The following is a 17,094-nucleotide window of genomic DNA, read 5'->3' on the forward strand; positions in this document are numbered from 1 at the left end:
TGTCCGCTCTGGAGCATCCGGAACAGGACATATAACGGCTGGGACTGTCCAGAGAAAACACTTACCCCTCTGAAATTCCAGGCTTTAGGAGACGGAAACGTGGGAAAGTTGTTTTGCCGCTGCCGTTTAGGCCTGGAAGAGGACAAAAAAAAGAAAAAAAAAAAAAAAAAAGACGATGCATTCATTATTCATTGGTTAGCTCTTCAGAGGAAATCACCAATTTCAGATGTAGCTTTGTCAAAAAGACAGATGCTTGGAGAAATGGTCCAGGCAGGTGAGGCAGCTATTGTTTTCTACAGCTCTGCCATCTTTAGCAGCCAAACTCACTGCAAACTCCTTCCCAGGCCCCCAGGAGGAAAACTCCAGAGTCCCTTAAAAAAGTCAAAAATTAAAAGATAAAAGAAAACAAGAAAAGAAAATCTAAAATTCAACCTGGATGAGATCAAAAAGCCAGACCAAACTCCAATCTTGATCTTTATTTCTCACACACAAGCAGTTCCCAAAGGGATGTCATCAGATGATGTCTGCAGCTTCGGCGAAGCCTGGAACCCTCCCTTGTTGCTCACTTGCTGGGGAGTTCCTGCACCTCCACTCAGGCCACACTGGAGCTCTAAACTCTTACAGGGACGACTGACAGGACATGCAGCCACTGCCTAATGAGTTAGAACTGGCTTTCTCGCCTATTAATCTCTCCCCACGAATCAACCGCCTTAGATGTGATGGAGGCAGCTTCAAGTCGCATCTGCACAAGCGGCAGGTAACCGGTACAGAAAAGGAAAGATGCAGCAAGGGGGCTGGGCGGCTCCAGACACACCAGGAACACCTTACTTCTGTCTTGTAAAGTGAATCCCATTTTGTAGCTGCCAACATACCCACAAGGATACCTCTTACAATGTTTTTATGGAGTGGTAAATTACTCCTCCCCAAAATGCTACGTCTGTCAATACGGACATTCAAATGTCATGTTTGCTTGAAGTACCACTTCACTGAAAAACATCCCTGAAAAAGGTCCACTTTGCACTTGCCCTGAGGTTTTAGTCACTGATGTGCCAAAGGGTGGTGGTGCTGGTTTTTTAACATGATACTCACACCTTTTCTTTGACCTCCCTGCCACAATCAGCAGGAATGCAAGGCAGGATGCTTGTAATGACCACTGCACAGGCTCTGCAGTATGTCAGGCCTGATAAAAATCTGGACTGACTCTACCAGGCATAAGAGATAAATAAACAAAATACAACATAATTAGCATAATAGCAGCAGCTGACAGGTACTGGGTATTTAAAACAGCAAATGCTAATACTTTATGTAGTTAATCTCACTGACTCTCCACTGGGAGCTGAGGTTCACTGTTGTACCCATTTAACAGATAAGAAAACAGACACCTAAGGATATTAAGTGACTCAACTATCACCATACAAGTGAGATCAGGATTCTGTTCTCAGGTGTCTGATCTCACACCCCATGGTGTTTTATGAGCTGTGTGACCCTGAGCCCGGGGCTTAAGCTCTGGAGCTTTCATATTCCTATGTGCAGAACGAGAAATAATACCCTGTACACAGAGTCAAGATGAGATGTGGGTTCTAACTCCAGTGCTGTCACTGCGAAGTTCTCAACGGATGTCAGCACGGTGCCCACCCCACCCCCAACCTTCCCTCCCCCGCCCCTCCAAATCCTGGCTCCAAGGACAGCCTTCAATCAGGGACAGAGGATTGACACAGCAGAGCTGGGACAACTCACCAAAACAGAGGGGACCTCCCTCCTGCTGATGTGTCTTTATATCCAACCCCATTCTTCTGCATCCTCCTCCTCCTCCCCCACATGTACAATAAAAACCCAGGCTAATAACTTCTCAAGACAAACAGAGAAAACGTGGGTGGTTATTTAGATTTAATACTCTTCTCTTATTAAGTAACATGTTGGTCTAAGCTCTTCTGAAAAGACATTTCTCCCTTAAAAAAAAAAAACACAAAACTTAGAATTCAACAATACTTCTCCCTGGATACCGCTCCCTCTCCTCCCAGGTTATAATTGGGCTTTGCTCTCCTAATTATTTGATGAGCTTCATTGCTTCCGAAGCAACAACATATACTAGAACATTCCTAGTCAATGTGCCCCTGTTTTGTATGTTGCAGTCCACAGAAAATGAAAATCACAATAATTAACGGTGACTGAGTTACATGATGTGCCAGGAGGGACTGTTCTAAGTACTCTGCCTACATAATCTAAGTCTGAGAATAACAATTAGATGGGTTATTATGTTAGGCTATACTCTAACGTTAATACATGATATATAGGTAGCATTATAATGGTGTTATACATTATCATATTTTATATATTTATATGTATGGCGTTACATATATTTAAATAAATAACGTATCATAATATGTTTTCATATAATATTATGGTATAATGGGGATATTATCATTACCCTATTTTACAGATGGGCTAAACCGAGGCTCAGAGAGGTTAAACCAGATGCCAGAAGTCACACAGCTGGTAGGTGGCTAAGGTGGGATTCATACCCAGATATGTCTGACTCCAGATTCAGGGGATGTAGCCCCTCTCAAACAGAGAGAAGCCCCACCAAACAGGGCTTCCATGCATTTGGAAGAATGCAGCCTGGGGGTTCCCTGTGGGAGGGCACCAGTTTAGCAGGGCCTCACACTAAGAGGCCTCATAGGCAAAGAAAAAGCATCAGAGCAAGTCTGTCAATCCAGGGCACTCTTGGGCAACTCGGTCGCACCCCCCTTGGCTGGGGAAACTGCCAGGAAACCTACCTAGAAGACGGCTGTCTCTAACTGGTGCTTCCCCCACCCCTGCGTTCCACCACCTGCCAGGCTTCCAGATCATTCACATTGGCTGGAGTTCCCTTTATCTAATCTGGCATCATAAGTCGTCCCCAGCCAAACACTACCACCCACGTGGTTTTGAAGGACAGCTTCGGGGAGTACAAGGCACCCTCCTGAGAAGACTGTGAGGGAACTGGCAGCATAAAGGACAGCAGCTCAGAAGCCTGTGAAGGCCAGGTCCTCATCACAGGAAGGGCAATCAGTCCTGGGTATATTTCTTCTGTTTTAGAAGCAACTTCTTTGCACTGTCAGCAAAAGTCCAAGGGAGAAAATGGCACTTGGTTCTACAGGTTTCTCAGACACAAAGATATGCAGTTGGACTTCCTGACAGGGCTATACTGTGTATAGCCCTGTCAGGCTATACTGTGTCCTATACTGTTACCTATACTGTGTGAATCAGGCCCCTAAGTGAACCAGATCTGTGCACGGTGTGTACACACGTGGTTAGGAAGCACAGCCCATCCACAGATGTCAGAAGGGCAACGCTGACCAGTCATCATCCACCTCCACCTCCACCTCCACGGGGAAGCTGATGGGAGCCAGGGCTGGGCAAGCAGCAGGAGAGAAAGTGCCAAGACAGGAGGCACAGATTCTTGACTGGAAGGAGGTTACAACCTTAGGAAAGGTTGGAAAGAAAAGTTATAAACTCTCCACCCTCGGGAGAGCTCATAGTAGAAATGGAGAAATGCCCACAGTAAGAGTGAAAAGTCAGGATTCAAGGTGCGTTTAGGGAATGATCTCCGATTCAGGTGTGTGTGTGACTGGAATCAGAGAGAATAAGCTCAGCGGATTAACAGGATGTATTTTCCCATCACATGAAAACAAGTGTGACTCTTTCCCAGCGCCTTGAGAAGAGGGTTGATGACCATTTCCACAGCATCTCCCAGGAGTGTGGGTTTCAGCTTGCGTCTGCTGCCTGCACCGTGGGGGCTAAGAGTCTGGTGTTCGGGGTGGAACTGACTTGGGGCACCCAGAGTGCCTCCCTCCCTTTCTTGCTGGAGGACTTCAACTAGGCTGCTTACTTTTTACTCCCCTTGAGCCTCCATTTTCTCGTCTGGAAAGTGGGGAGAATAATCCCTTTTTACAAAATTGAAACATTAATGTACCATAAAAGAAGTAAAAAGGAATAAAAGATGGTTGATTAAAAAAATAATAACGGGGCTTCCCTGGTGGCGCAGTGGTTCAGAGTCCACCTGCCGATGCAGGGGACATGGGTTCGTGCCCCAGTCCGGGAAGATCCCACATGCCACAGAGCGGCGGGGCCCATGAGCCATGGCCGCTGAGCCTGCGTGTCCGGAGCCTGTGCTCCGCAACGGGAGAGGCCGCAACTGTGAGAGGCCTGCGCGCAGCAAAATAATAATAATAATAATAACGTACTACACAAACGTTTGGCAGAGAGTCTGGCCCTTAATAGCTGCTCAAATTAGCTGTCATTATTATTGAGAAAATGCCTTCTTTAAACCAGTAAAGGGGATATTACTTATAATTATCATTGGCAAGGCTCATGCTGGAGAGACAATGAAATATACATCTAATTCTTACAGATTGGGTAACATATAAGTAAAATAAAACAAAGGCTTTAAGGTGCTATGAATATTTTGTTAGGTGACAACAACATAGCCCTAAATATGAACATGATGTAACTCTGAAAAGAGCCCCGCCTTCCCATTCTAATTTCCTGCCCCCCTTTTCCTTTTCAAAGATTACTACCTTTGCCAGCATGTTTTATATGTTGTAAATATTTTAATATCTTAACTGTCAACCCAGAGCATATTGCTAAAAAACTTTCCTTGGATTTCTTTTCTTTTGTTTTACCTCTCCCTCTTTCTCCATGAAGACAACTGTAGCATTACTAGGGAAATCAAACAGCTACACTTTATAGGAGAAATTAATGCCAGTTACTTTTATTCTCGTTGGACCACTTAAGATATGGTGGTTTCACATGAAAGAATGCCCAACATCACTAATCATTAGAGAAATGCAAATCAAAACTACAATGAGATATCATCTCACACCAGTCAGAATGGCCATCATCAAAAAATCCAGTAACAATAAATGCTGGGGAGGGTGTGGAGAAAAGGGAACCCTCTTGCACTGTTGGTGGGAATATAAATTGATACAGCCACTGTGGAGAACAGTATGGAGGTTCCTTAAAAAACTACAAATAGAACTACCATATGACCCAACAATCCCACTACTGGGCATATACCCTGAGAAAACCATAATTCAAAAAGAGTCATGTACCAAAATGTTCATTGCAGCTCTGTTTACAATAGCCCAGAGATGGAAACAACCTAAGTGTCCATCATCGGATGAATGGATAAAGAAGATGTGGCACATATATACAATGGAATATTACTCAGCCATAAAAAGAAACGAAATTGAGCTATTTGTAATGAGGTGGATAGACCTAGAGTCTGTCATACAGAGTGAAGTCAGTCAGAAAGAGAGAGACAAATACCATATGCTAACACATATATATGGAATTTAAGAAAAAAAAAAGTGTCATGAAGAACCTAGGGGTAAGACAGGAATAAAGACTGTGTCCTACTAGACCTACTAGAGAATGGACTTCAGAATATGGGGAGGGGGAAGGGTAAGGTGTGACAGAGCGGGAGAGAGGCATGGACATATATACACTACCAAACGTAAGGTAGATAGCTAGTGGGAAGCAGCCACATAGCACAGGGAGATCAGCTCGGTGCTTTGTGACCGCCTGGAGGGGTGGGATAGGGAGGGTGGGAGGGAGGGAGATGCAAGAGGGAAGAGATATGGGAACATATGTATATGTATAACTGATTCACTTTTTGATAAAGCAGAAACTAGCACACCATTGTAAAGCAATTATACTCCAATAAAGATGTTAAAAAAAAAGATATGGTGGTTTCTTTTGCTTAAATGCCGTTTTAGTTTCTGTTTTTGGTACATAATCAAGCATCAACTGGCAGGTGTTTAGCCAGGTAAAGACCCAATTCTTCCTGGAGAAGTTCACTGGAAAGAGATAGTTTGCAGAATGGAAGTCTCATCACTTTGGCTTGTCTCTCTCTTAAATGAAAGTACAAAGGCACCACTCGGTACCATGTTTCTGTGGTTCAATGAGTCATGTCAGCTTCATGCTACTCATGCCATGACTGCAAGTCCAGCTCTTTACTTCCTGATAAATATTGGGAAAAAAGAATCACAGAACCTCAGAATGCTCAGCTGGCAGTAGTTGCATCCTCTCTGCAACAGTCCCGTTGAGAACGCACCTGGAAAGAGAGCTCTCATCCCTTGGAGAACGGGTCTGTACCTCTTTATGTATAATGGGCTCACACATTAATTTCTCCACCAATATTTACTGAGCACCTACTGTACACCAGGCACACTGCCACACGTTACAGAGACAGTGGTGAACAAAACAGATCCAGTTCCTGCTTTCGTGGAGCTTGCAGAAGAGCAGCCAGACCAAAAATTGAGAGAGACAGAGAGAGATTACAACATGGTAAGTGTTTTTTTAAAAAAAGAGTGGTCATGGGGAGTGCCAAAGTGGCTCAATCAAGGATTGAGGAGCCAGAAGAAAGACTCAGCCAGGCGATGAGAAAAAGGAACTGTAGGCCAGGCCACAGGAAAAGCATGCTCAAAGTGCAGGAGGTAAAAAAAACGGATCTTTGAAAAGATTAACCAAATAGACAAAACTGGTAAAGCTGATCAAGTTAAAAGGGGGTGGGGAGAACACTGATAAATACTATTACAGATGGAGGCACAGAACTACAGACACAACATCAAGTAAATGACAAAAGAATGCTATCAATGACTTGATGCCATTACATTTGAAAACTTAAACAAACTGCATATATTCCTTCAAAATATATAGCTTATCAAAAATATCTCAAGGAGAAATAGAAAACCTAAAAAGCTCAATAACTAAAAAAAAAAAAAAAAAAAAAGCAAGCACCAGGCCGGACAGTTTTGCTAATGAATTCTACAAAACCTTCAAAACAACAGATCATTCCAATCTTATACAGACTGTTCCACAGAAGATAAAAAGAGTCCAGAGTTAAGAAGTAGAGACGACACATTTGAACAATTGGAATTAAAGTATGACAATTGAAATGTCTGTAAATAAGGAAATGGATTAAATGAAGCTATATTCATTCTTAATAATGGAAGACCATATAGAACTATATATTAATGAAAAATCTTCAAAAAAAAGGAAGAAAAAAGAATGAAAATCCAAGTTGGAGGAGATATGCATATGATACGATACTATATAGGAATGCACAAAATAACACTCTGCTTACAGCCACATGTAGTAAAAATGTAAGATAAAGAGGCTGTATCAACTGCAGAAGAGAGCTTCTCTCAGGGGACGGAGAGGGGAGAGAATCTCTGCCTGGAACGTTTCATTTATTCACATAAAAATTCTGAAGCCAATAGGGCACAGTGTTACTGTTTATTAAATCTATATGGGGGGTACAGAGGTGAATATTATAATAGTTGATATTTTGCTATATGGGTGAAATATTTTATAACTAAAAACAGTAATAAACAGGAATAAATCATAGCAAAGCTATACAATAAAATACCAGGCATCCATTAAAAAATAATGAGGTATACTAACATCCTCACCAGCAGAGACCTTAAAATTCATTATGTGAAATTAGACACAACATGTAAACTCATTTAGGTACACACACACACACACACACACACACACACACACACACACACACAAACGCACGTGCACATGCGCGTACAGAATCAGCTACGTGTGCGCAGAGTGAGGTCCCTGGAAGAGCACACGCCCAACTGTTGACAGTGACTGATTATGTAGCTGGGGTTGGGGGTAGGGAGCATAAATGTGGACATTATCTTTTACATTATGTATTTTTAAATCATTACTATGGAAACATATTGTGCATAAAATGGAAATTATAATAATGTTTATAAAAAGGCCTTGACAGGCAGGGAAGGAGGTAAAGAGGCATGAGATGAGGCTGAACAGGTGGCCAGGGCAGAGGCTTAAAGGCTGGGGTTGGGGGTAATGGGGCGCCACTGAAGTTATAAAGTGGGGAGTGACATGATGAGATTTGCCTTTAGAAAGATCTGTCTGGCTAGAGAAAAGAGAAGACAGCCGAGGGGGTCCAGAGTGAAGGCAGAGACCCGGGCGGCTCCTGGAGCCATCCAGACCCACTGCAGCTTCTCTCATGGGGCACTTTCAAGATGCTTAAGGCACAGAGGTCAAGTCTGTTCAGATTTCTCTTCCATTTTCCACCCATCTGCCAGTTATTTTTAGAACAGTGTTCACTGTTCAATAGAAATAGCACATGAGCAACGTATGTAATTTAAAATTTCTATGAGTCACATTAAAATGGTAAGAAAAAAGGCAGGTAAGTTTAACTTTATTTTTTTGTTTGTTTTTTTAAATTTTTTTTTAATTTATTTTTTATTTTTATTTTTTGGCTGCATTGGGTCCTCAATGCTGCACGCGGGCTTTCTCTAGTTGCGGCAAGCAGGGACTACTCTTCGTTGTGGTGCGCGGGCTTCTCATTGTGGTGGCTTCTCTTGTTGCGGAGCACAGGCTCTAGGCACACAGGCTTTAGAAGTTGTGGCATGCAGGCTCAGTAGTTGCGGCACGCAGGCTCAGTAGTTGCGGCACGCAAGCCCTAGAGCGTGCAGGCCTCAGTAGTTGCAGTGTGTGGGCTCAGTAGTTGTGGCGCACGGGCTCTAGGATGCATGGGATTCAGTAGTTGTGGCACGTGGGCTCAGCAGTTGTGGCTCAGAAGCTCTAGAGCGCAGGCCCAGTAGTTGTGGCGCATGGGCTTAGTTGCTCCACAGCATGTGGGATCTTCCCGGACCAGGGCTCGAACCCACATCCCCTGCATTGGCAGGTGGATTCTTAACCGCTGCACCACGAGGGAAGTCCCATTTAATTTTAATAATATAGTTTACTTCACCCAATATATCCAGATATTATCAGTTCAACATGTAATCAACAGAAAAAAGAATTAGAGATATTTTACATTTTTTGTACTAAGTCTTCAAAATCCACTATTTCACCCTTGCAGCACATCTTAATTGGCACTAGCAGTGTTTCAAGTTCTCAGCAGTGACAGGTGGCATGTGTCTACCGTATTGGACAGCACAGTTACAGAAAAACAGAGCATGCAGTTTCAAAGAGCCTCAGACTTTGAAAATCCACCACTCTCTCTCAGCAGTTAGTGACCAAAATGTGTAAGTTGAGACCCACAGGAAAAGTGAGACATTCTCCAAAAAGATTTTTGTATCCATGTGAATTCAAAAACATTCAAAAGAGCAAAATATTTCACAAAGTCTTTAGAGATGTAGTCTCTAGAAAAACCAGTGGAGATGATCTTCAGGTCACATTGCTACTCGAATGGAGCAACAAATGAAATTCTTCCCCAAATGGAGCATATCCCAAACAAATGTCTATGATCTGTTGCTAAATAATGGAGAACTGCTCTAACCAAACTAATTCCAAAATTAACGAAAAAGAGAGATTGAAGTGATTTTTTTAAACCCATGAAATTATTATATTTGTAGTTCCCTAGCCAATCCTCTAGTAACCATATTGAAAAGGTATAAAATTTCATCAAAGGATGAATGAAAATGGATAAACAAAATGTGATATATGCATAAAATGGAATATTATTCAACCACAAAAAAGAATAAAGTACTGATACATGCTACAGCATGCAACAACCTTGAAAACATTATGCAAAGTGAAAGACGCCAGACACAAAAGGCCACATACTGTATGATTCCATTTACATGAAACACCCAGCATAGGCAAATCCACAGAGACAGAAAGTGGACGCGTGGTGGCCAGGAGCGAGGGGAAGACAGCGAATAGGGAATGACGATTTAATGGGGGCACAGTTTCCTTTTGGGGTGATAAAAAAGGTTCTGGAACTAGATAATGGTGATGGATGCACAACATTGTGAACATACTTAATGCCACTGAATTGTTATACACTTAAAATCGTAAATACTATGTTATGTGTAGTTTACCACAATTTTTTAAAAAGTGAGGGTAAAGATATTTTCAGGCAAAATAAAGGATATATATCTCATGGAAAAAATTCTCATGAAATAATAATGCAAAGTAAAATGCTATTAACTCTTCCAGAAAAGGGAATTATGTAAGTAGAAGCCAGGAGAGCATTCTGTGTAGCTTAGGAATTGACAAAAAATAGCTTAGATGTGAAGTTTTATCAGTACTGTGAGAAATCAGCCCTATAAGTCCCTGTTTCTGAGACATGTATTTACGTGAATCATTCAACAATGATAAAAATTCCCACAGCCTCTGGTTTTCTGTGCTTCCTCCCACTCTCCACCCCCAGCCAGGTCTCTGTGCTCAGATATTCTGCAGCAACACCCGTTCCATCTTCTGCTCCCATCTCACAAGCCATTCTGCTGTGTTTCTTTTTACACTTGAGTTTCCTGCAAAGCTTTTATCTTTAGAACTTTTCACAGATACAATCTTCCAGAAGAAGAACTCCCATCAGTAAATTTCAGGGATTCTCAGGTGGTGCCATAAAGGGGCAGTTGGGCACATCGGTTAAGAGCACAGACGTCAGAGCCAGCTCTGCCATTCACCAGCTGTGTGACACTGGACAAGTGACTTAACCTCTCTGTTCCTACTTCCCCCTTCTGTAAAATGGAGGTAATAACAGGATTCCCTTACAGCGCTGTTGTGAGGATTAAGTGAGTTAACATATGTAAAGCTCTTTTTTTTTTTTTTTTTTTGGCCACATCATGCGGCATGCGGGATCTTAGTTCCCCAACCAGGAATCAAACCCGTGCCCCCTGCAGTGGAAGTACAGAGTCTTAACCACTGGACCGCCAGGGAATTTCCAACATACGTAAAGCTCTTAGTGCTGGGTACACAAAAGGTGCACTTTAAGAATTATCCTCGGGCTTCCCTGGTGGCGCAGTGGTTGAGAGTCCGCCTGCTGATGCAGGGGGCATGGGTTCGTGCCCCGGTCCGGGAGGATCCCACGTGCCGCGGAGCGGCTGGGCCCGTGAGCCGTGGCCGCTGAGCCTGTGCATCCGGAGCCTGTGCTACGCAACAGGAGAGGCCATGGCAGTGGGAGCCCCGCGTGCCACGGAAAACAAAACAAAAAAAAGAATTATCCTCCTTCTGGGTGATGGGTTGGAAGGCCAGGGACTATGTGATTTGGATTCACTACTGTCTCTACACTCCCTGCACTTAGTAGGATCTTATTTATATTTATTTTATTTATATTTATTTGTTTGTTTATTTATTTATTTTGCGGTACGCGGGCCTCTCACTGTTGTGGCCTCTCCCGTTGCGGAGCACAGGCTCCGGACGCACAGGCTCAGCGGCCATGGCTCACAGACCCAGCCGCTCCGCGGCATGTGGGATCTTCCCAGACCGGGGCACGAACCTGTGTCCCCCGCATTGGCAGGTGGACTCTCAACCACTGCGCCACCAGGGAAACCCTATTTATTTTATTTATTTGGTTGTGCCGGGTCTTGGTTGCGGCAGGCATGCTCCTTAGTTGCAGCAGGTGTGCTCCTTAGTTGCAGCTTGAGGGCTCCTTAGTTGCGGCTCGCCAGCTCCTTGGTTGAAGCATGTGAACTCTTATTTGAGGCATGCATGTGGGATCTAGTTCCCTGACCAGAGATCTAACCTGGGCCCCCCGCATTGGGAGCTCAGAGTCCTAACCACTGCACCACCAGAGAAGTCCCATGGATCTTATTAAATAGCTGGAGAGGGCTTCCCTGGTGGCCCAGTGGTTGAGAGTCCACCTGCCGATACAGGGGACACGGGTTTGTGTCCCAGTCCGGGAATATCCCACATGCCGCGGAGCGGCTAGGCCCGTGAGCCATGGCCGCTGAGCCTGCACATCCGGAGCCTGTGCTCCACAACGGGAGAGGCCACAACAGTGAGAGGCCCGCGTACAGCAAAAAAAAAAAAAAAAAAAAAAAAGCTGGAGAATGAATGCTTGCCGTCAGGAGTTCTGTGGTCAACAGTACCACAGAATAGCCTTATATACACACTGACAAAACATGAATACAACCACATGCACTTAAGGGGGAGAGAGAGAGAGAGAGAGAAGTTCCATAGTTGAAGGCATCTTGTGTGGCCTTCTGTGCACTGGATATGGACCCCCAGGGAAGCCTGGCACGGGGCTGTGGATTGGCCCCCATCGCAGTCTTCCCTCCTCCCCCAGGCCTCTCTCAGGCTAAGCTGGATCACGATAGGCACTTTCTGGACAAAAGATCTTCAAATTCCAGCCGGCTCCTCAGGCCAGAACTGTCCAAATGAACAGAACTGGCAGGAACACTGGTCGTTAAGGGCAGGTCAGGCTCCAACGTGATACCTTCCCCAGGGCATTTAAGAGCACTTTGGATTATATGTGATTTTCACCTTCCTAACCCCCCTAAGGTTCACTTGCTATCTCCTTATCCAGCAAAAAGTACCTACAAAATGCCATAACTGCTCCCAGCAAACTAAAACTCCAAACATTCTAAGAGACACCATCCCACCATGCCAAATACACCAAGGCTCCCATTTATTTCCACGTTTCAAGTCCACATGTTGTTCATTCACATTTCCATGTGTTAAGCAGCTACCATAAACCTTTTTAGAACAATGTAAGGCTACCAAAAAGAGACAGCAGGAACACAAGGTGGTCAGAGCATGGGCTCTGCAGCCTCCAAGACCCTGGTTCAAGCCCAAGTCCACCATGTAAACTTGGGCAACTTAGGGAACTTCCTCAAGTCTCAGTTTCCAACTTAAAATAGACATGATGAGACTTAGACTTCATAGGGTCGCCATGAGGAGTAAAGTGCTTTGCATGCTACCTGGCTCACAATGAGCACTTAATAAATGTTAGCTCTAAATATTTGCCCAGTATCTACTATGTGCCAGGCATTGTTGTAGGCATAAGGGATACTACAGAGAAAAACACAGTCCCTGTTCTTTGGGAGCTTATGTCAGGAGTTGATAAATTCTACGGAGAAAACCTATGGAGGGTAGGAGAACACGGACAGTGGGAGTAGCTGCTATTTCATATGGAGTGCTCAGGGCAGGCTTCTCCAAGAAAGTGATGTTTGAACAGAACCCAGAAGAGGGGGGAGAATGTCTTAGGTGGACAAGACAGCATATGCAAAGTTCCTGGGGCACGGCTGAGGGGAAGCAAGGGTAGTACAGCTGGAGTGGGAGCAAAGAGCAGAGAAAGTCACGGAGGGAGCAGGAACCAGATGGCAAAGGTCTTACAGATTATCGCAAGGTCTCTGGATTTTAGTCTGAATGAGATGGGAGACCACAGAAGGATTCTGAGCAGAGAAGAAACATGGTCTAACTTTTAAAAGGACTGTTCTCAATGCTGCATGGGGAAAACAGCTGAAGGAACAAGACAAAGGGCAGAGAGGAGGTGAGGGTGGCCAGTTGAGGGACAGGAGGGACTTGGACCAAGATGGTGGCAGCGGAGGTGGTGAGCAGTGGTGGAGTTATGTACATATTTGAAGGTAGGGTAATGGGATTTGCTGGTGGATTGGATACAGAAGGTAAAATAAAAGAGAAGTAAAGGATGCTCTAAGAATTTTAGTGTGAGCAGCTGGCAGGGTGGAGAAGACTTACCAGAGCAGCAGATTTGGGGACAAAAATCAAGATCACACATACGACGTTTGAAATGCCACATGTGCACTGGTATGGATCTCCAAACGGAGATGTGGAGTCTGCAGGTGGATTTAAGAAACCGGAGATTGTGTTCAAGAGTCATCAGCCTTTAGACAGAAGAGGAGCCCTGACAAGGTGAGAGGAGGCATCCTGGAGGCCGGCGAAGAAAGTGTTTAGAGGAGGGGGTGCTCTACTATGTCACTAAGTAGGGGAAGGAGAAATGCCCACTGAATTTGGCAAAGCAGAGGTCCCTGGTGACTTGATAAGAGCAAGTGAGTGGATCTGGAGGACGAGAGCTGAGAGGGATATGTCTACAGATTATCTAGAAGCATTGTTCGTAGAAAATGTAAGTTGACAAGGATCTTAGGTACTGCCTAGTCCGCTGAGCCACTAAAACGGGAGCTCCCTGAGGGCAGGCACTTCTGTCTTTTTAATGCCTCGTTCCCAACCTCTGGACACCTGGCACACGGTAGATGCTCAATAAATATCTGGAAGACTTTTTTGAACTTTCTTGACATCTCCAGCCAAACAGTACAGGTCAGCAGGAGCTTCCCATCCCTAACAGGACCGTACGGAAGACAGTGAGAAAACGCATACACAAATTATCCCAAGATGGAATGTTTCAGTCTCCTCCTTTGACTAAAGAAACTAGAATTAATACTACTTGGCATTCATTCAGCACAGAAATAACATGTTTCCCAGTTACTCCTCATTGGCATTCTGATCCACGTTATCAGTTCATGGATGACTTCTCATTGGCAGCACCGAATTTCAAATATTCAAGCTAATTATAAGCTGGTCTAATTAGAAGAACTTACAGAATATTTCTGAAGGGATGCTTTGTAACAGAGGTCTTTTGCAAATCCAATTTAAGAAAATTATTTTTTCATATTCTCAAAGTACTGACCTGCAAATGATGTTTCTAAAGTGTTTAGGGGTTGCTTTTAAAAGCAAGGGGATCATTCTCCCTCTTCCTGCCTGCATCCATCTAAATTATGGCACATTTTCAATGGGAAAGGCTTCATTACATCCTAAGGAAATCCACATCCTGCACCTCCAGGTCACAGCCCGGCAGAGAGCAGCCTCACGTCCCTCCGGAAAGGATAATTAGTTTTCTACCCTTTAATCAAGGAGCAGCAGATTGTTGTTTTTCTAAAGTTTTGCCTGGGGAGAGACTGTTCTTTACCGAGTGTGTGTTTTTCTAACCAGGACTCCTTGTACGTGCTCTACCTTCCCATAAGCCAACACTGAGAGCACCCCCCTTGTCTGAAATGAGAAACTGGAGCTCTCCACTGATGAGAGCCACTGGCCCCTCAACTCCAGGGATGTGGAATCAAGTCACAGTCATCAATTATCAGCACCATTGGCCTTTGCCTTATGGACAAGCACAATCCTCAATCTCTCGGTCATTGAGATGATATTTTTAAGGGTTCACTTAAAAAAAATGCTTATTACGTGCCAGACACTGTTCTAAGTGCTTAATAAACATTAACTCATTTAATCCTCAAAACAATTTTATAAGTAGGTACTTTTATTATTTTCACTTGACAGATAAGGAAACTGAAGCTCAGAGGGGTTAACTGACTTGTCCAAAATCACACAACTAGTAGGTGTAGAGCCAGGATGCAAACCCAGGCAGTCAGGCCCCAGAGAACATGAACAGAGAAGCAGATGTTAAAACCATTGCAGAAGCAGTGACAACAGAGGAAAGGAGATGGAAACTAAAATGCTTACTAGCACCAGATTCAGAGCCAGTGTTACAGGGTTGGCTCCTCTTTACATGAAATGCAACTGGACTTTAATAATAAGTCAGAAGTTAGTCTTATTTATTAGTTTCTCTACGTCTGCAAATAAAAATCCATGCAGACTATTTGGTACACTTTACTGTGTGCACGTTATACTTTGGTAAAAGTATAGCTTTAGTTTAAAAAATTTAATGGCTGAGTTTTCTTAATGTTTTAAATGGATTTGGATCAAATAAACAACCCTTAGAAGGCATGTTTAAAAAATCACCTTGAACTATCTTTCCAATTTTTGTCTTAAGAAAAGCCTTTTGAATTGTTCTGGCAAACCATACACAAACAAGAAACAAAAGGGAGGGAGATAAATTCATGTTTTTCAAATCTTAGAAAGCTCTAACTCAAAAATTATATTTACAGACACCTTATTTTCCCAGTTCCTCTCAGACAGGGGCTCCATGAGGGCTTTTGGCCCAGAGAGGAGCAGAAGAAAGTCTTCACACTTTTTTCAATAATATATTGATCAGAAGCTAATAAATCAGTATATAGGTGGCCCAACACCTCCAAATTGAAGATCACAACCTTAAAAATGAGTCCTCAGAAATGGGCATTTCTTACAAATGTTCTGTTGATTCTAACTCCAAAAACACCCAAAATTCTTAAATTAGCCAGCATCGCTTAAAACAGTTTATTGACTCTCTGATACAGGACCTACCACAGTCTCCAAGGTAATTAGAAACTCCATAAATGCTGTTTTTGGCAGTGACTGGGGCCACACATAAAAACATGTTTATTCCCAAACTGTCAGTGAAATATGGTGGTGCGGGTTGGGACCACATCAGACTCGTAATAGCATACGTGCAGGAAAAGGAAAGGTAATGCCAAGGGCACCGTTCAAAGTGAGATTATTTCATCACTATGACAAAGAGCAAGCCACCCCCAAAATTCCGGATAAGAGGGGATAATTCTGAGTAAGAGAATTCCTCAGAGTAAGAGAATTCTGAGTAAGAGAGGGAACTATTATTACTAATTTAGTAATAATAATGGTGCTGTGCCTTTTTATGTGGATTAATTCATTTCATTTTCATGGGGACCCTGAGAAATAATGGCAATAACAGAAGAGAAGGTTGAGCCACTGAAAAGTTAGACTTGGAAATGCCCCATAGTTACTAGAGGTCTGGACCAGATAGCCTGATTCCAGGATGCCTGCTCTCAGCCCCTGAGTCCTGCCAACTCGTGTAAGGATTTTCTGGCCACCTAATCCACAAGAGCCATAAACTGGGAGAGAAAAATTAACCACATTGATCAGTTATGTGCTATTTATTAAGTATTTCTATCAAACATGGTCCGTCTGAAGCATAGGGCAGAGCAAGCCCCCAACCCATTCTCCTGGGTACCTCGTCTTCCAGCTAACCAGCTGGGCTCCAGTGGGAACAGGGCTGCCACTTGCATCGCGTTGCCATAGCTGCTGCCATGGCAACCGCACATTGTCACCCAGACAAAGATGCTCTCCCCACCTCGCTCCAGAACCCTGACTCAGGGATGCAGCCTCTGAATTCATCTTTTCACCTGCTTCCAACTTGCTCAAGACTTTACAAAACTGAGAACCTATTGGGGGTTCCCCAGGTCCCTGGATACATTTGGACCAGACTAATGTGTATAAAGGCCGGCAGGGAGACGGGATTCAAGAGGCTCTGCATAACTGCAGAGTGGGAGGTTAACCACTCACGGGGCCTCAGTGCCTGGCAGGGCTACGTATGAGTTCTGGCCCTGGCACTCGCTAGCTGCGCACCCTAAGCAAATGATCTGGTCTCTAGGAACCCATGTCTTAAGTATGAAAAACAGGGATCATATC

General features: G+C 43.8%; 1 protein-coding gene across 3 annotated transcripts in view; it reads right to left on the reverse strand.

Annotated features, from left to right (window-relative positions):
* ARHGEF3 (Rho guanine nucleotide exchange factor 3) overlaps positions 1-17,094 on the reverse strand; it is a 311,235-nt gene that overhangs the window by 206,152 nt on the left and 87,989 nt on the right. For 2 of the 3 annotated variants that reach the window (XM_079932995.1, XM_079932994.1), the window contains exon 3: positions 66-132. The exons of the other annotated variant lie outside the window; for it this stretch is intronic. In XM_079932995.1, coding sequence (XP_079789121.1) covers positions 66-132 — 67 coding nt within the window. The remainder of the gene's footprint in view (positions 1-65; positions 133-17,094) is intronic. 3 annotated transcript variants of the gene reach the window in all.

The sequence above is a fragment of the Stenella coeruleoalba genome (genome assembly GCF_951394435.1).
Source record: "Stenella coeruleoalba genome assembly, chromosome: 10".
NCBI lineage: Eukaryota > Metazoa > Chordata > Mammalia > Artiodactyla > Delphinidae > Stenella > Stenella coeruleoalba.